The sequence below is a fragment of the Bubalus bubalis genome, chromosome 1 (genome assembly GCF_019923935.1).
Source record: "Bubalus bubalis isolate 160015118507 breed Murrah chromosome 1, NDDB_SH_1, whole genome shotgun sequence".
Classification (NCBI taxonomy): Eukaryota; Metazoa; Chordata; class Mammalia; order Artiodactyla; family Bovidae; genus Bubalus; species Bubalus bubalis.
Window position 1 is genome coordinate 83,769,891 of NC_059157.1, and position 20,593 is coordinate 83,790,483.

Sequence of the window (20,593 nt, forward strand, 5' to 3'; positions counted from 1 at the left end):
TCTTTCCCAGCTCAGGATCTTTTCCAGTGAGTCAGCTCTTCACATCAGAAGGCCAAAGTATTGGAGTTTCAGCTTCAGCATCAGTCCTTCCATTGAACATTCAGGACTGATCTCGTTTAGGATGGACTGGTTGGATCTCCTTGCAGTCCAAGGGACTCTCAGGAGTCTTCTCCAACACCACAGTTCAAAAGCATCAATTCTTTGACGCTCAGTTTTCTTTATAGTCCAGCTCTCACATCCATACATGATTATTGGAAAAACCATAGCTTTGACTAGATGGACCTTTGTTGGAAAAGTAATGCCTCTGTTTTTTAATATGCTAAGTTGGTCATAACTTTCCTTCCAAGGAGTAAGCGTCTTTTAATTTCATGGCTGCAATTACCATCTGCAGTGATTTTGGAGCCCCCAAAAATAAAGTCAGCTACTGTGTCAACTGTTTCCCTATCTATTTGCCATGAAGTGATGGGACTAGATGCCATGATCTTAGTTTTCTGAATGTTGAGTTTTAAGCAAACTTTTCACTTGCCTCTTTGACCTTCATCAAGAGGCTCTTTAGTTCTTCTTTGCTTTCTGCCATAAGGGTGGTGTCATCTGCATATCTGAGGTTATTGATATTTATCCATTAGTACCACTCAGTGTATTCCAAGAAAACGAGTTACTCCATACTCCACCTCCATCCTCCGGTCCTTAGAAGAACAAAACAAGAAAGTACACAAACACACTCTCTGTCTTCCCCATGTGGACTGGTCTGATTATCATTTTTCTAGTCACTCAGGGATTTATTAGAAAGGAATAGTTGTAAGGCTATACACTCAGTTATTACAGTCAGAGTCAGAGTGTGATTAATTTCAAGTTCATAAGCGTTCTTGCCCTCAGCCTCCGTAGTTCTGTGTTAATGTATCTAATCAATCTGCATTTTTCTGATTACACACAGGTCTGCAATTAAGGCCTTACGTCCTGGAGGGTTGCTTGTGTACTCTACGTGCACACTTTCCAAGGCAGAAAATCAAGATGTGATCAGTGAAGTTTTAAACTCCTACAGTAACATCATGCCTGTGGACATTAAGGAAATGGCAAAGACTTGCTCCCATGACTTCACATTTGCTCCCACTGGTCAGGAATGTGGGCTCTTGGTGATTCCAGATAAGGGTAAAGCCTGGGGCCCCATGTTTGTTGCGAAATTGAAAAAATCATGGACAACTTGAAATGGGAGATATGCCTTTTGTGAACCATTACATTGATAACACATGCATATATTATTATATTTCTTTTTCTAGTCTCTCTGCATGTTAACGTTTAAATAATAATGAAGTCACTTTCGCTGGATATGATTGGAATCCTATTTAGTTAATACTGTGGTATTTCAGAACTTTTCAGGTGTAGATTTTTCCTAGAAATGTTTCTATAGTAATGATTTAAGATGCTGCAGATGGTGTTTGTAATCTACTGTATTTTACTTGGCCTTTTGTAGTTAAATTAATCGTACTATATGGTTTTAGGCATAAAATGTTTAGAAATACATTCTATCCATAATGTTGGTGCTTTGAACCTTTAAAAAAGCACATTTCCTGGCCCTCTTATCATTTTTCTCCTTATCAAATATACAGATTCTCTGAGGTTTTTTCCCCCTTTTCTATAAGAACTGATTGGTATTCTGACACTAACTTCTTAGGCAGAAGTATTTCTAGTTCTAGCAAAATAAGTTTCTTATTTGCCAAGTTGTTTTTCATTACGAACTATCTTCTGTTTACTGCAAAGGTCAGTGACTCTATTGACACCAGCTTTATTTCTCCCCCATTTTTTTCTGTATTCACAAATATGAATTGAAAGGGTAAATTATGTTGAAAGGCCATTAGAACAGCAGATTCACATGCACATGTTTGACTTTCGACATTCAGCTTGTAGAAGAATGGAGTCTATCCAGCAGGCTATAAAGCAAGTACTTGAAACAAAACCAGAATGATTAATAACCGCAATAACTGAACTATATTTGGAGAGTTTTGCTACATAATTGCAGTCATAATGAGCACTACAGAATCTGATTATCTTACAGTTGCAATCTGGAGGGGCTTTTTATTTCACTCTGTTATGAAATGTTATCTGAGAGTATGATGTCACATATTAATGCACAAGAGGGAAATGCCTAATGAAAGTGGATTATACTATTACCAAAACCGAGTACCATTTACGAAGTGGCTCTCCTTGTTTACACATATCCTGGGAATATTGTGTACTTTTCTGTGTATGTACTTAAGAGTTTTAGCCTCAGGTTTGGATCTTCTATTTTCTCTAGAAATAGCTTCACTCAAGAGTCCAAATATATTTTTCCCACTATTAAGAAAATTTAGGTAGTGTATTTTGAAAGATTCCATCTATTTAAAAATAGCTTAAAAAAAACTCTGTATAGATAAAAATTTTGTTAAATCTGAATCTTTTTGAATTATTACAGTCTGTGCATTTACACTAGAGACTGTTTACTAATTTACTGTTTTGTTGTTGTTGTTTGATCTGCAAACCTGTATAACTGGGTTGCTATAACTGGGGAGTCCTAGAAAGAATTATTTTTGTATCTTCATTGCATTAACCATTTTGTTTCCTCTGTATCTAACCAATATATTTGAAGAAAAGCTGGATCTCTTGGACTCAATCAGATATACCAGATAAATACAGAAGAGTAATAATAATGGAAAAGATTTTTTTTACGTGTGTGTGTGTGTGTATGTGTGTTTAGTTTGTCTTTATTTGTTTGTTTTTTCAATTTAGAATCCTGCCTTCACTTACTGTGATGTTTAAAAAGTCCATTTTGTGTAGATTAATCGCAAAGTAAGTTGTCACAGTGCACTTTGTTGAATGTCATTGTTTTCTCAACACAATGCCTAATTTGAATACTTGGTTTGCCATTGGATTAGGCCTTTCTGTGATTCCTGAAAAATGCAAATTTAGATATACCTATAGCTCACTATTGTTAGCAGTAATTATAGTGGAACATCTGACAATTCATTGAGCATTAAATATTTTTCTTTACATGTGACTTTTTTGAACTTTAAAACAACTCCAAGAGTGAGTATCTTGAGTACCTTTTCTGAATGAGAAAACCCAAGTTTAGTGCTGTTCCTAGCTGGCCAAGTCTATGCTGGTAAATAAGGAATGGAACCAAGATTAAAATTAGCTTCAAAGTCCAGCTCCTTCTCACTATTCTGCTCTGTCTCAAGGGATATAGTTTATAGGAACCCTAAAGATTATCTACTGGCTTCATCCTTATTCTTCATTACTCAGCCTTCCCTGTATTTGCAATTCCGTATTCTCAGGGCATGAAAAGGTTAAGTAGTACTTGGGGGAAGAACCCCAACTTTGAAGTGTTTCAGGCCATGTTTGAAGGAAGTACCTCTTGTATTGCAATGCCCAGAAATCTCCCATAGAGGCATTCTGTGCCTTCCTTTTCTTTGCAGGTGCTGAATTGAAGAGTAGGAGTTTGGAGCAGCCTTGCAATGTCAACTGAAAAGCAAGGAGTAATTGATATTACTTTCTGTGGCATTGAGTTACTTTCAGAATAGCTTTATAAAAATCTAGGTTGCTTACCAACACATTAACTTCTCTGCCATCAGCACGCTGAACAGCCCATAGTTTCAGAAATAGACTGTGAATAAGTGTAATGCATTTAAATGGTTTGTACTGAATTTTTAAAGCTTCAGATATTATCTGTGGCTTGGAATCAAGGCAGCCTACGGTTCTTTATACTATTACATATCTATATAGCCTTATACTGAAGATTGCATGTTACTCCCTTAACAGTATTATGAAAAATATCCTTTTATACAATGTCAGCAGGCATAAAATAATAGATACTGCAACACTTGCTACATGAAGTAATCACAAATCTAATAGGCCCTTATCCAAGAAAGACTTTATGTCTGGAGATAAGCATGAGATAATCTGCATAGGCTAATGCAACTCATCTGAAATACAAAGGAAAATTGGAACCAGTACCAACAATTTTATTAGATGCCAAGAAGTCCTTTGATGCAGTTGAATGGGAGTACTTGTGTTATATGCTAGGTAAATTTTGCATTGGGGACAAATATAACAGATAGCACAATTTATGTTCATCTCATTTATATGGTTCAAATCAATAGTTTACTATCTTCTTTTCCTTGCCTTATTGCTGTACTGGGGAGGGAAGTAAGGATGCTGCCCATTACTGATGTTACTTTTCAGGCTGACATTGCAGCTCTAATATCACCCAGATCCCCTGAGTATCTGAAGGATATTCAGATGAAGGTTCACAAGTTAACTAATGCCTGCTGATTATCTACTACTTGTGCTGAAAGCCCTAACAGCATCTGTCCTGAAAACATTAAAAGTGATGTCAGAATTTGCAATGCCTTCAGGCTGCAAAGTCAGTGGGAAAGAATCGTAGGTGCTATATTGACAAGAGTAATTTCTATTACTATTACTTATGCAACATTTAAAATAGAGTGGGAATTTTAAAAGAATTGATTTGGGATTCTCACTAGGGAATGATTGAACTATAGAGTGGAAAAACAAACTTAAAAAATTGACCTGTTAATTCAATGCTAAGATTTTGTAGAAAGAGGTTTCACTAAATCTAAGGGGAAAGAAAGCCTTGTGGAGCATATTCCTCTTGAAAATTTAATTAGCTCAATCAAATATTAACTCCATACCTTTCTGTAACGTTTCATAAATGAAGAAAATAATTTCCTTGGTCATGTGAGATCATATAACCATGTTGAAACTGGATGAAAGCATATGCTACCTTAGGAAAAAGACCATTTGCCTCATTGGAAGCTGTTTGATGGCATACGTCATGACTCAATTAAACTTGCTATGGCATGTCAAAAGGAATTTTCTGCTGCATATTGCTGTGGGAGAGCCCATTACACACAAATAACTATATAACCTAGCAGAATCAACAGACTAAAACTGTATAGCTATTGAAAAATAAGAAACATCCAGCTTCTTAAAAACATCTAGTTCTTAAAAACAAGTGAAAGTAAAATTGCAGATATTAACAAGAATGGGCAAATTAAGAGGGATTAGCAGTGGTGATAGGAGAAAAAAGGGACTGGGCTTTTTTTAGCTTATAATTGCTAAGTGATGTGATTGTTCATTTACTCATCCAAAGTGTTACTAACCTTTGCAGAATGGTAAACTTTACCCACATTCTGGTGCTACAGTAATTTCTGGGGTGAGGGACTGAGGAATGAGAGGACCAGAGTACTTGTGCTGACTCGTTTTTTGATGTTAGTAGGGCAGGATTGCTGTGGTCTTGTAGCTCATAGCTGTCAATGCTTAAGAAAAGGGAAGGCTGGTGGCACCTAGCTCATATGCCGCTGGAAATTGTTTTGTGTGATATTTTTAGCCATGAAGAGCCAGTATAACTAGTTTCGTTGATAGCCACCCCTCTTGATCATAAAAAGTCTTAAGTGCAAGTCCTAGATTATAACAAATGGTTTAACAAACACAATGTGTGTGCATGCTAAGTTGCTTCAGTTGTGTCCAACTCTTTGTGATCCTATGGACTGTAGCCCACTAGGTTCCTCTGTCCATGGGACTCTTCAGGCAAGAATACTGGAGTGAGTTTCCATGCTCTTCTCCAGAGGATCTTCCCCATCCAGGGATATAACCCACGTCCCTTGCATCTTCTGCATTGGGAGGCAGATTTTTTACCGCTAGTGCCACCTGGGAAGGCCAATAAACACAACTGACATACCCAGACTGCCTATCTTCTTCAAAGTGATGACTTTTTGTCGTATATCCTAGCAGAAGTAGTTTTTGTTAAATCTTCCCCGTGAAGCTATGCCATAGATGCATTATTTTCAGCTACTTAGTTAACCTGACAACATAGAGTTAACTCAGCAGGTTCTTTTTTCACCCCACAGTATTCAGTTGGCTGAAGCTACTGTTGATATAGTTTCAACAGAGGTGAATTTTGAACCAGGAGAATGGTTCAGGAGAGGTTTAAGTGGGGTTTGGAACATCACTCTGGGGTTGGGTCTAGATTGAATCCATCTAGCATGTTTCAGAAGCAAAGGACACTATTACAGTCCTGAAGGGTTTTGGATATTAAGAAAAACATTACAACTCTTAGCAAAGTTTACACATTCATCTATCTGGTCATACTCCCAACATTTGATGAGGACTTTAGCATCTAGCTCATATCTTCCTCATTGGAACTCCTATCACAGGCTGAATTCAGTATCACTGTGGGAAACCAATAAAATATTCCACCTTCCTGATTCCTTTACTGCCTCTTGCCCAATGGCTTTCGTCTCCATTTGTCTTCTACACTCCTAGAAATTTCTTAGAGTTGGGCATTATCTAGAGCCACACTCTCCAGTGGACTTTTCTGTATGATGGAGATGTTTTATCCACCCTGGCCAATACAGACAATATGGTAGCCCTGCATGGTTATTGAACACTTGAAATGTGGCTAGTGTGACTGAGGAACACAAATTTTAATTCTATTGAATTTAAATGTAAATAGCCACATATGGCAAGTGGCTACCATATTGGACAAAACAAATCTAGAATTTTTCCATTTAGGGAAATTTAATCTCAGTACCTTCTGTTCTTCTAGCTTTCTTACTCTCTCATTCTCAATAAAATTGGAGTCCAATTTTCTTGACACCCCTGTTTTTAAATCCTTACTGTCTTATCTCTCCTGGTCTCCTTTCCTTATCCATCCTCGACCCTATGGTTGATAACTTAAAATTTTTCTCACAGTGCTTTCACCTCCTTCATGCTTTTGCATTCTGTTATGTCTGGTATTTAAACTTGCAACTCTAGATAAGTCCAGTAGTCCATGCTTATACTTATGTATGGAGGTGGATGATCATTATTTGGGAAAAAAAGAAAATCATATAGTAGTGCATATTGATGTTTTTTTGTAAATTCACATACCTGTGCAGATTGATTTCACTACAAATGCATGCTCACTTGCCTCTCCTAAGACTTTAACTTGCTTAATAACTTTGATTGTTCTTTGGCCAGCTTCCTTTTCCATTCTCATCAATGACTTTTCCCAGCTTCCACTGTTCTCCACAACTCATCTGTATAAACACTCTGCTCTTTTCTCTCAGAAGGTGCTCCCACCTCTTAGTTCCCTGAGAAAAATTATGGCCATCAGAGTGAATGTCCTAAGTCTTTCCTAGTGCATACTCCTTCTCATTCTCTTTAGAAGCACCTCCAGCCTTCTGTCCTCACAAGTTAGAAACCTGGAAGTTAATCTTTTCTCTTTCGTCTTCTTCCTCACTCTCACCTCTTGATAATAACCAAATCTTACCTTTTTTATTGTTCTCTCTTGGTATTTTTGGCTTTGCCTCAGTTGAGGTCACCTGAACTACTGAATTTTCTTCACAATTCACCTTTCCACCTGCTGCCTCACACCACACCATCCATGCTGTCTATTGCAGCTGAAGCAACAAAAAACCCTACAACAAAACTCCTGCTTAAAATTTTTCGGTGACTCCCATCACCTTCAGGATGAAATCAGAGTCCTTTTAGCATTTAATACTAGGTTCTCTTGCTTTGAGATCTCTCACACACAGATATACATACACACAGTTACATCCTCTTTAACCTCATAAAAATATGAATAATTCTACTGAGCAAGTCTGTTATCACAGTGTATAAAGTGTTCCAGCTTATTGATTGAATACTTAAAGGATACCCTTAAATAACTTGTATTTCCCACTCTATAATTAGCTGGAGTTCTTCTAGAAGATATGATGTAATTTTTTTCAAAGTGATCTAGACATTTTAAAATAGTATTTTTTTTTTTTTTTTGCTCTTATGCTCCTATCTGAAAGCTATATAAATATATTTTGGGCTGCAATACTTCGTGTTTTTTTTTTTTTTAACAGCAAATGGAAAGAATAGTCAAATCATTTTCAAAAGCTTGTGCATTCGACTGAGAGATGTAAATTAAATAGAGAATCCACTATATTATGGGCATGCTTAGGCATGCATACAGTATGGAAAAATCTCAAAATGAAATAGGCTCAGTAATAAGGTTGGAATGCCAATGGATAAATCCATAATAGTCTTCTGGAGGATACTTCAAACCTACAAGGAATATCCAAGGGCAGAACAGTAGATGAGAATGTCTTAAAATAGAAGGAAATTGTACTTCAGCACATCAAGGACAGTAAAAAAACAGATTATTAAAGTAACACTTTCAGAATGATAGAAAAATCTTATTCTCTATAAACTCATCAGTTACTCCAGGTTTTTTTTTTTAATGTGAAAATTATTGTTATTTGGAACTACTTCTGCCTTTAAATTGACCTTTGACAGTAAATAGGTCTTAAACTTTCTAAACCTTGGTTACCTAAGTTTTCAAGTAAAATAGATTATCTCTAGGAGAAGGCAGTGGCACCCCACTCCAGTACTCTTGCCTGGAAAATCCCATGGATGGAGGAGCCTGGTAGGCTGCAGTCCATGAGGTCGCTAAGAGTCTGCCACGACTGAGCGACTTCACTTTCACTTTTCACTTTCATGCATTGGAGGAGGAAATGGCAACCCACTCCAGTGTTCTTGCCTGGAGAATCCCAGGGACGGGGGACCCTGGTAGGAGGCCATCTATGGGGTCACACAGAGTCGGACACAACTGAAGCGACTTAGCAGCAGCAGAGGAAGTGAAATGTTTTGAGTTATTACTATATCACAGACATTGTTCTAAGTATTTATTTAAGTATTGTTTTACTTAATCCAATCTCTTTTTAAAAAAATTTCTCTGACCTATAGTTGAGATCGAAGTTAAAGACTAATACTGGGTACAGAAGTCATGGGCAGAAAGAAACAGACAGTAGTAGAGAACTAACATAAATCTACGAGAAGTTGATAAACAGAAGAGGAAGATCCGAGTAGGCAATGGAACCATCCCAGGGAGAAGCAGGCAGGAGAGTCCAGTTGACAAGTACAGCTGCCCATGTCAGCTCACACTCTTTGGAATTATATTCTGTTTTGCTCACATATCAATGTACCAGAGAGTCTGGTTGTTTCTCTTGCTTTTTTGCAGAAGACCAGTCTATTTCCAAGCATGATATTTTTCACTCTTATCGGTCTCAAACTTTGGTAATATAAGTACCCCTTTAAAGAGAAAAAATTCTCTGTGGCCCCAGTGCTTTTATTAAGTATTTATTTAGCTACAAACAGAACTGTGTGTAATATTCTGTTTACTTATAGTTTTATACAATTTTAAAATCTATAACACCCTATAAAATTTTTAAAAGTTGAAAAATAAAGTTGAAATAAGTAGCATTCATTTAAAATTAGAGGATGCTGATCTATTGAAAAACTACATCACCACTTAAAATCTGGGTGTGATATCTATTATTAAGGTATAGGGCTCTGGAGTTCAGTGTCTTGGCTATCATGCATCCCATCATTTTTCCATTCTTCTACCAGTTTTCTCTATTTGGACTTCAGAAAAATCTTTATTTTTGTGGTGTCTTAGGATGCCATTTTTGGAGAAGGCAGTGGCACCCCACTCCAGTACTCTTGCCTGGAAAATTCCATGGATGGAGGAGCCTGGTGGGCCGCAGTCCATGGGGTCGCTAAGAGTCGGACAAGACTCAGCGACTTCGCTTTCACTTTTCACTTTCCTACATTGGAGAAGGCAATGGCAACCCACTCCAGTGTTCTTGCCTGGAGAATCCCAGGGACGGGGGAGCCTGGTGGGCTGCCGTCTATGGGGTCGCACAGAGTCGGACACGACTGAAGCGACTTAGCAGCAGTAGCAGCAGCAGGATGCCATTTTATCTCCAACTGTCCATGAATCCAGATTTGTTTATTAAGAACACTTTGAGGTTTGTTAGGTTATTTTTCCACAAATATTTAAAATAGTACTACTTGGTTTTCACTTACTGATAAGAGAAACACCATAAGCACTGGCGTGGTCAAGAATCTGCCTGCCAATGTAGGAAATGCAAGAGATGCAAGATTGATCCCTGGGTCAGGAACATTTCCTTGGAGAAGGAAATGGCAACCCACTCCAGTATTCTTGCCTGGAAAATCCCATGGACAGAGGAGCCTGGTGGGCTGCGGTCCATGGGATTGCAAAGAGTTGGACATAACTGAGCATGCACACACACACACATGCACATGATTGTGACTATCGAGATGATGCACAGCATGCCTACATGTTTTTTTATTGAAGTTTAGAATAGTCTCAAATGAAATATAAAACTAACTGAATTCTCATAGGTGCTCAGGCCAGAGCTTTGATGTGAATAACACTTCTCTAGTCTTTACTGATATTCTTGAGTAGGAAAATGTGGAGCATCCTCTGACAAATGTGGCTCAGAGAGTTTGCCAGGAGAGAGAGAAGCATGTAGAAATCATAATTTAAATAAAAGGATAACATGTCTTTGGTCCATAGCCCTTCCCTACAAATATTTCTTTGCAGACCAGGGACTTTTTTTTTTTTTTTTGCTTGCTGAAAGGATGGTCATGTAATGTGTCATCCAACCAGGATATGTTTGGAAGTATAAGCTATTAATAATTACACCAGGACAACTGATGTAACTAGGACTGTCATGAACACACCAGTCACATGGTCATCCTGTGGATGGGGCAGGGTCAGGGCAGGCACTCAAGCATTTGAATAGAGCAAATAGATCTCCTGCTTCATGAGAAATACTTCTGTCCCTTCGCTACCCATTCCTGCAGTCCCCACTGTCTGCAGAAATGAGATTCTCCTCCATCTAAGCACAAATAAAAACCTCTTTGCTAACAAAATGACTTCATGTCCACTTTTTTGCCTAAAATCTAAAGCATGAGGATATCCTTTTAATCAACAACTCAAGCTACACTCCAAACACTCTCTAGTGACTTCAATATAGTACAGTTTTTTATGGAGCTTTGACAAGATCCCAACTGAGATAACTAATAGTCAAGATGAAGCTAAGCTGAGGCAGTGGCTTTCAAATTTTGTAAAGAAACATGAATCCCATATATAAGATGACACACACATATAAACCCATAGACACAGAAACTTTTATTACAAAATATTTATCTCTAAACTTGAGATGTGGCCCCCTGAAACATACAATTAAAAAAAAAAACAAAGTGATTCTTCATGACCCACTAATGGTTTGTGACCTACAGTTTGAAGACAATGCTAACCAGCCATTCCCTTCTTCATCAAGTAAAAAGGTACATATTATACTATGTTAATTCATTTTCATATGCCTTCCCAGAACTTACTGTCTTGTTCTTGGCTCAAGTAACAGTCAGTTTGGGGACATTTAAATAAATCTCATATAAGACATTGTATACGGTATCATTCAAAGTCATTCCCATGTAAGGCCTTAATTATGAATTTCTCTTAGTTTTTAGTTAATATTTTCAGATTAGGAAGTCGATGTAAATCAAGTTATTTCCCATTTTCCTTTGGGTATAGAGAAACATATTTAAATTCCATGTTCAACTGCAGCAAATATCTCTATCTCCCTTCACATACCCCATTCTCCACATGGCTTTTATTTACCCTTTATCCTCTTTTTTTGTTTGTTTAATAAAATGGTTATAGAAGGTGTACTGGTTAAGTGTATATGTATCAGAATCAAACTGCAGAGTTTGTGATGTTAAGCAAATTATTAACCTCTTTGTATCATAGTTTCCTTATATTATCAGTAAAATGATAATAACCATAATAATATCTACAGTTATAGATTTTTGTGAAAGGTAAATAAACTTAAAACAATAGTTTTAAGTACTTAGAGCAATGCTTAGCCTATATTAAGAGGACAATAAAATTTTAGGAGCAAATATGAAATTAATTAAGGATACCTTTATTTCTCAATCTTAGGGACCAGGAAACTCGCATAAATCTATTGTCATCTGAAGTGAGTATGTAAATGTGTTTCTGCATCTTATTGCATAAGATTACTCCTTTGTGATATTACGTGTGAGTTTGTTTTCCCACTAGTATATAAGAAACTTGAGGGTCAAGGGCTATCTTATCAATCTTTGAATTCTCCCATCTCTTCATTCAGTGCTTTCCTAGCATAGGTGTTTCATAAATGTTTAATGAAATACATTAAACAGGACTTTTCAGTATCAATGAAGTAAGAAAGTTCTCAGTAGAAAGGAATAAAAATCCACACAGAGTTTGATGAAAACAGTTTGACTTTCAGAACATTAGATGAGGCAGTGAGGCCAAAGTAGAACGCCCAACTTTCCTGTCAGTGGTGGTTCAGAACATGGGCATTGTTAGTAAATCTGGATGTAAAATCCTGTCTCAGTTACTTCCTGCAAAACTTGGGCAAATTATGTAACCTCTTTAAACTTCAGATCCCTCAGCTCTAGAACAGGATAATTGATACGTTGTGAATTTAAAGTACTTAGCACAGTGTCTGATATATGGAAAGCAGATGTATTAGGTTTTCTTCTGCTGTATCACAGTTTACCACACATTTTTAAAATTTATGTATTTATTTTAATTGGAGGCTAATTACTTTACAATATTATAGTGGTTTTTGCCATACATTGACATGAATCAGCCAAGGGTGTACATGTGTCCCCCGTCCTGAAACCCCCTCCCACATTCCTCCCCATCCCATCCCTCTGGGTTGTCCCAGTGCACTGGCTTTGAGTGCCCTGTTTCATGCATTGAGCTTGGACAGGTGATCTGTTTCACATATGGTAATATACATGTTTCAATGCTATTCTCTCAAATCATCCCACCCTCGCCTTCTCCCACAGAGTCCAAAAGTCTGTTCTTTACATCTGTGTCTCTTTTGCTATCTCGCATATAGGGTCATCATTACCACCTTTCTAAATTCCATATATATGTGTTAATATACTGTATTGGTGTTTTTCTTTCTGACTTACTTCACTCTGTATAATGGGCTCTAGTTTCATCCACCTCATTAGAACTGATTCAAATGTGTTCTTTTTAATGGCTGAGTAATACTCCATTGTGTCTATGTAGCACAGCTTTCTTATCCATTTGTCTGCTGATGGACATCTAGGTTGCTTCCATATCCTGGCTATTGTAAACAGTGCTGCAATGAATATTGGGGTACACGTGTCTTTTTCAGTTCTGGTTTCTTTGGTATGTATGCCCAGCAGTGGGATTTCTGGGTTGTATGGCAGTTCTCTTTCCACAATTCACAAATTTAACAGCTTACAAAGAGTACAAACTTCTCTCACAGCTTTCATGAATCATCTTAATGGGGCTCCCTGATTATAGTTGCATGGAAAGGTTAAAAATCAAGATGTGGGCCAGGTGTGCCCTCATCTAGAGCTCTGACTAGGGGCAGATGTGTTTCCAAGCTTGCTCAGCTAATTTTCATACTAGCTTCTAACAACTAGAAGGCACTGGCAGGTCCTGTCCCATGGCTCCCTGTATAGGCCCTCTCGCTTTGTGAATCTTTTGATCTCTTCCTTCAGGAAAAGCCCTATTGCCTTTAATCAGGGAAGTCCCCAAACTGGTCCATGGCCTGTTAGGAACCGGGCCACACAGCAGGAGGTGTGTGATGGGAGAAACCCAAACCATTCCCCTTTCCATCCCCCAGTGGAAGAATGGTCTTTAGTAAAACTGGCCCCTGGTGCCAAAATAGTTGAGCACCACTGTCTTTAACTGTTCACTTTATCAGGTCAGGCCCACCTAGGGTAACCTCCCTTTTGATGAACTCAAAATTAACTGATAAATAATAATCAATACTAATCCAAACGTGGGGGTGACATTCCACTATATTCATAGGCCTGGCTCTATAATTCGTAGAGCTAGCAAATTCTACAAGGGTTTGAGTTATAGAGGGTGGGATTCTTGGGGGCCATCTTAGAATTCTGCCTAACAAGAGGTAATTTCAGATCTCCTCTGAACAACCATTTAAGTTCTGGGAAACTGGTGACTAAAGAGAAAGGGAGTTACAATTCATTCCATATTCAGTGAGTGTGTGCATGGCAGTGAGTATATGATGAGAGTTTCGTGGCAGACATACCCTCTCTGTGTGTCTCTGTTGTTGTGAGCATTGTCTGACGCTGGGTATGATTGTACTACTTATATACACATATTAATTATACAGTGTGGCCCTTTACTCTTTTATCAGGTGCTGAGTTGAAGAAACAGTAATTTTTTTGAGATGAGAGGAAAATCTGGCTGTGTTAAATTTATTCACAGTTGGTAAATTTCCAATACCATCAGCCCTCCATATTAATGGGTTTCATATCTGTGGATTCAACAAACCACAGATTTAAAATAAAAAAAAATTCCAGACAAAAACTCAAAACTTGAATTTGCCACACTAGCAACCATGTATATAGTATTTACCTTGTATTAGGTATTATAAGTAATCTAGAGATGATTTAGAGTGTACAGGAGCATGTATGTAGGTTATATGCAAATACTATACCATTTTTTAATCAGGGACTTGAGCATCCATGGATGTTAGTATTCATGGTGGGAAGGTGGAGAGGTGCTGGAATCAATCTCCCACAGATACTGAGATACAACTGTATAGCCCTTTCCTAAGAGATTTTTCTAAGGTAAGTTCGATTATATGCTATATTATTATCACCATCACCTGGGACACTTTGATATAACTTGAAGGTGTATCGAGTTAGGAAGATATTGGTTCTCTTTCTTATCCTCCTGCACCAAGTGATTTAAACAGAAAATTTGTTATAAATTTCACTTGTATGTGATATATTCAATGTTGAATGGAGTACAGAGAAATATGAAATTATTGTTGATAAATTTTCAATCTAGTTGCAAATGTAAGACACAAATATGAAGTTAAGTCACAGTAGAAGGCGATGTATAACTATAAGTAAAATGAATACTGAGTGTTAAGTGATGTCATAATTATAAGCTGGAGATGCCAAGAATGGCTAAGGGAAGTAGAGGACCACAACTAAACTTATACAGATGGGAAAGGTGTCACCAGATGGAGACATTTGAAGAGGACATTCTAGGAGGCTGGAGTGGCATGAACAGAAATGTAGATTCGTACTCAGTGAAATGTATTTGTGTGTGTGTGCATGCTAAGTTGCTTCAGTTGTGTCCGACTCTTTGTGACCCTATGGACTATAGCCCTCCAAGCTCCTCTGTCCATAGGATCCCCCATGCAAGAATACTGCAGTGGGCTGCCATGCCCTCCTCTAGAGGATCTTTCCGGCCCAGGGATTGAACCCATGTCTCCTGCAGCTCCTGTACTGCAGGCATATTCTTTACCTCTGAGCCACCATGGAAGCCCTGAAATGTATTCATGGAATGGCAATTTGGCTGTATTCCAGAGTTCAACAGACTGTACTGGAAGACATAAAATTGACAATGTAGGTATTACATTATTTGAAACCTCAAATATGAATCCAAGGAGTTTGGACCTAAGAGACAATGGCAATCCATTAAACCTCTTGAGAAGAGGAATGCTGCACAGAGTAAATATTGAATAAGTATTTGTAGAAAGAATGAATGAATGCATAAAAATATACTAAGGAGAGTAATAGTTTGAGGAATGATAAACTGGTGGAAAAATAATACTGGTGTAGTCCATAAAATGGAGAAGGTGCTGGCGACCCACTCCAGTACTCTTGTCTGGAAAATCCCATGGACAGAGGAGCCAGGTGGGCTGCAGTCCATGGGGTTGCTAAAAGTCTGACACAACTGAGAAACTTCACTCTCACTTTTCACTTTCATGCATTGGAGAAGGAAATGGCAACCTACTCCAGTGTTCTTGCCTGGAGAATCCCAGGGACGGGGGAGCCTGGTGGGCTGCCGTCTATGGGCTCACACAGAGTCGGACACAACTGACACGACTTAGCAGCAGCAGCAGCAGCAGTCTGTAAAATACTGAATAATAAAGATCTGAGACATGCTTATGTAGTCATAGGATCAGGATTAGATTATATCATAACAGTGGGGCTTCAAAGGGAGGGATGGATGGAAAGGACAAATTAATAGAATTTCAAGATTAATTAAATATGGGGGGGAAGAAAGATAGGGGACTTAAAAATGATTGGTATTTTTTAAAATGATGATAACATTTTACAGTTTTCCAACATATGGAAGTGAAAGTTGCCCAGTTGTGTCCAACTCTTTGTGACCCCATGGACTATGTCCATGGAATTCTCCAGGCCAGAATACTGGAGTAGGTAACTGTTCCCTTCTCCAGGAGATCTTCCCAGCCCAGGGATTGAACCCAGGTCTCCCGCATTACAGGCGGATTCTTTACCAGCTGAGTCACAAGAAAACCCCAAGAATACTGGAGTGGGTAACCTATCCCTTCTCCAGCGGATCTTCCCAACCCAGGAATTGAACCAGGGTCTCTTGCATTGGAGGTGGATTCTTTACTAACTGAGCTATCAGGGAAGCTCCTATATATAAAATGAGGGAAATAAGAATATATACTTCAATTACTCTCTTATTTCTATTGTTAGGTACATAAGTACATAAATGCCTAACACAATGCTTGAATGATGGTTGGTTTTCAATAAACATTTGGTATTTAAATATTGTTATTTTCATGATTAATAGTCTTTAATTCATGACCCCCAAATTAAAAATGCTCCAAAAAAATATTTTTCATAATTTGTTCAGTAACCTGAAGTCTTTTAGGAGCAAAACTTTACCTGAACTGAGAAGTTATTTGTATCTTTATTTACCATGTAAATAACCATATTTTTGCTCCCTAAATATTCATATATTTATGGTGAGAAAAGATACTTGTTTCAACCTTATAACCCAGCTTTTCCTGTTTCCCTGACTCAGCTCCTCAGCAGATGTATAAATATGACCGTAGCCTTCGTATTGTTATCTAGTTCAATCAAAGAGCTACCGTCTGAGATACTCCTGAAAGTCAAAAAATATATGTAACACATTACTCTCCTAATAACTGAAAATATCTAATTTCAAATTACATCCAGCTCAAGGATTTTGGGTATGGAAGAGTGAATGTGTACTATTGTTGATGGAAACAAAAAAAAAAATAGAGAAAGCTACTTGGAGGGAGAAAAAGAATTGCTTTAAATATGTTGGGCTTAATTTGTTTTGTTTTCACATCTAAGTGAAACTATTTTCCAGGCAATTGGAGATACCTGATTGGAATTTCAGCCAAACAAGTGGGAGTTATATATAAGTGAAATTTTAAGCCATGGGAAGGATGAAATCTCCTAGAAAGGTTTTGGGGAGGATGGGAAAAAGCAGTGGATTATTGATACTTGGGATATGCACACAATACATGTAATGAAAAGCTCTGGTGGAGCAATCACAGTGGAGATGGTCAGTCAGGGCTGAAGTCAGAGGGAATAGTTTGAGATGGAAGAGAAGCAGGACAGTTCAAGAGTTGCCAAGGAAAGACTTAATTTTAAGAAGGTGCAATTGATCACCAGAGTCACGGGCTACAAAAAAGATCAGAGAAAAGAACAGAACAACATTGGATTTGGTAATTTGGTGAGTTCAAAGATGACTGTGTAAACTGAGTTGCCAGCAGAGAGGAAACAGAAACCTTGTGGATTTAAGGGGGAATGACAGTGGCCATACCTGGATTTTACTACCTCTTGATTATGCTCATTCCCAGCTGATCTAGGAACACAAGATTCAAAGAGAGAATGTTTTAGCAAAATCTGAGCATATTTTCTATCCCTCTTGCTTTGCAGGTAAGGATGCAGATATTCTTAAAGTGATAAGGCTTATCACTTCAGATAAAGGTTCTGATAATGGTTGCAGAGTTAAGACTAGAACATGAGTACTGAGACTCCCAGTTTAGTGCTGGGTCTGCTGGGCCTTAGGAGCCAGGCAGGATCAAGCAGCACCTAAGGGTGCTGTTTGAATGACACCTTTAATCGTTCAGCCCATAGAGTCCTGCAACCCACTTAGTACAGAAGAAAGTACTAAGCAGCTCCTCCGCCAAGCAGGTAAAGTATAAAAAGCAGTATCTCTTACATATATGTTCATGTACTTTTGTTATAAAGCATTTTTCTTTACACTAATCGGCCTCTCACACAATTAGTATTTTATGAGAAACTGAAAATCTTACACTTTTATATATTATCAGTTTAAGTGAACCCAATGAACTTTCCTCTGCATCAGTACCCGTTACAGAAGATTAGTCACGCTGTTCTTAAATTTTGAGTAGTTTCATTTTTCTTAGGCTTAATGTCTATAACTTGCAGAATTCCAAACGTTTAAGAGGTTTAAGAGGAAGGAATACCACCGGAGAGTAAGCTCCTTCAAGGCAGGGACTTTATCTTATCTTTTATTTCTGACACACTAGAACAATATCTGGAGCAGAGTTTTGTTGCCAACGCTCCCTAAGTCAGTCCTTCTGCGCCATGTTGCTTGAGCCCATCAATAATTGAAGGAGACAACTGGGTTCAGAAGTAAAGGAATGGAGACACGTGAAAACCCGCTCTAAATCACACACAGCACACGCTCTCCCACGTGCCTTGGGCGGGGCTGCTTTATAGGGAACTCCGCAGGTGGGGCAGTGCTCCGGGGTGAGCACAGCTGTGCAGCTCACCCTCCAGACGGCAGGCAGCGCTAGGGGCAGCGTCTCTGTACACCGCTTGCCGCCACCATCTTGACATGAGCATCCTGCATGGCATTTCTGAACACAACGCCAGAGCTGAGGGGTTGACATAGCCCTTTCGAGCAAGGAACGCTGGTGTGAAGGGCTAGGTGTGAAGCCTCTGCTGCCACACTCTAGGAGCAAGTGAGATGAGGAAACACCAACGAGAAAAAGGTTAGATTTATTTCATTACCCAGATTCTATTTTTATTTCCCGGGAATTGTCACCGAGCTTTGCCCATGACAGTGTGTGTCCAATAAATGTAAATGAGTAAAGGAATGTTCAGTAAACCTCATCCGGAAACAGTGCTGAGAAAAGGTATTTGTATTTGGCTCAACCTCCTGACCTAATGTGGGCTTGTTTTTCTGACTCAACTCCAATAGAAATAGCCCCCAGCATATTTATAAATCAAGTGGTAGCCTGCAACCAAAGGAATAAATTCGAATTCTCTCTGAGAAATATCCTTAGCAGATTTTACTCCTTGGTAGCCAGTAGTAACCCCAAATAAAGACTTGGGACTTGGGAAGGAGGTCATGGGGGTGGTGGTGGAATGCATTGATCCTGGCCTCTAATATTCTAATTTTATTTTTCTATCCTGTTATATGTTTCTTTGTCTCCTTTGGACTTTTTTTGTTTCTTCTGAAATGAAATCTAGAGGGCAAAAGGATATACCAGAAAATCCAGTTTTACTTCGAAAGTCTCTGTTGAAAATGGCTTATCAATACTGACCACTTTTTCAGATAGACGGCACAAACGTGCCTTATTTCAAGAAATGTGCAAAACACTAATCATATTTTCCACCCTGTGCTATAAGAATTTTTTCTTTTTTCCCTGAGTATGATATGCTGTCAACCCATAGCATTCTAATGTCACATATTTCTAGCACAGCGAGATTAAAATACCTCAAAGGCCTAATGACTCCCACATGTCTCACCAAAAGCCCAATATTGCTAAGCAAAGGCCCATTCTTTGCTAGGGAACCATGCATTATGCTGGCAGGCCACTTCACTGGTGAGTTACCTTGGAAGAAAAGCCTTGGCAACAGTGAAACACTTTTTTTTTCTCCTTAAAACCCTTTATTTGCTCACTACCCCAGCGCCTAAGTAAACCTGTATTTCTAAAACAGCAATCACAAAATACCTAGCTATTTCAAGATTAGCTTAAACAACTACATTGGTGAAAATATATCTTCCTGACTTCTCTGCCAGTCTACCCTGAGGATGTTCTGACTTAATTCCTGTCTTTAACAAGACCAAGAACACAGTCTTTTGCATCTCCGTGGGCAAAGTATTTACATATTCAGGAATCAGCTTGGCAAACCAGAGCTGAGAGTATGGGGAATAAATATTGTGTTCGTTTTTTTCCATTCCACTGTCTGCCCCCCAACTTCAAAGTTGAGAATTTAATTCTTGAATATGATAAGAGCCAAAAATTGGCAAAGGGAAGATGACAATGGGGAGACGATGTCTGTCAAAAATTTTTGTTGATCAGCAAGGCCTCTCTGCCTCTCCTGTGCACCCTTGGGCTCTCATGTCTTGACAGGTGTTTCCCTTCTTCCCCTTTCCATCTCCTGGACTGGCTTCCTTGGGCCTGACAGGGGCAGAGGCAAGCAGTCCTCAGCTATGTATCCTGATTTAAAATGCACGGTGGGTAGAAATTAAAATGAGTTCTTTTTAAAGCAAAAATGTCACCATTCTCTTTCAGAGATGAAAACCCGAGTAACAACTCTCAAGAGGAAAGATTGGTGTCAAATTATGAGGCTGTGCTTAGTGAGCTTATGATTTATGTGCAGGAATATATAATTTTTTGACAAAAAGCAAGATGAGGTTGAACTTGTATTTATTTGGCAAACTAATATTGACTTCTTTTACTTTCAAGCCATCAGCATGCATTTTGTATGTCATGTACCCTTATTTAATACCACACAGCAAGGACATGCGTATTCCTGTACAAAGTTAGGGCAGGTGCTCATCTACTGCAGGAAGTCGCCAAGGATTCCCTGGGATAAGGGCTATCCCTCCATGTTGTTATGCATATTCAATGCCATTCATTTG

General features: G+C 38.5%; 1 protein-coding gene across 2 annotated transcripts in view; it reads left to right on the plus strand.

The window, feature by feature from the left end:
- Positions 1 to 2,702, plus strand: part of NSUN3 (NOP2/Sun RNA methyltransferase 3) — a 59,447-nt gene extending 56,745 nt beyond the window's left edge. For both annotated transcript variants that reach the window (XM_006057028.4, XM_044940649.2), the window contains exon 6: positions 935 to 2,702. In XM_006057028.4, coding sequence (XP_006057090.2) covers positions 935 to 1,205 — 271 coding nt within the window. In that variant the 3' untranslated portion in view covers positions 1,206 to 2,702. The remainder of the gene's footprint in view (positions 1 to 934) is intronic.
- Positions 2,703 to 20,593: the final 17,891 nt, after the last annotated feature.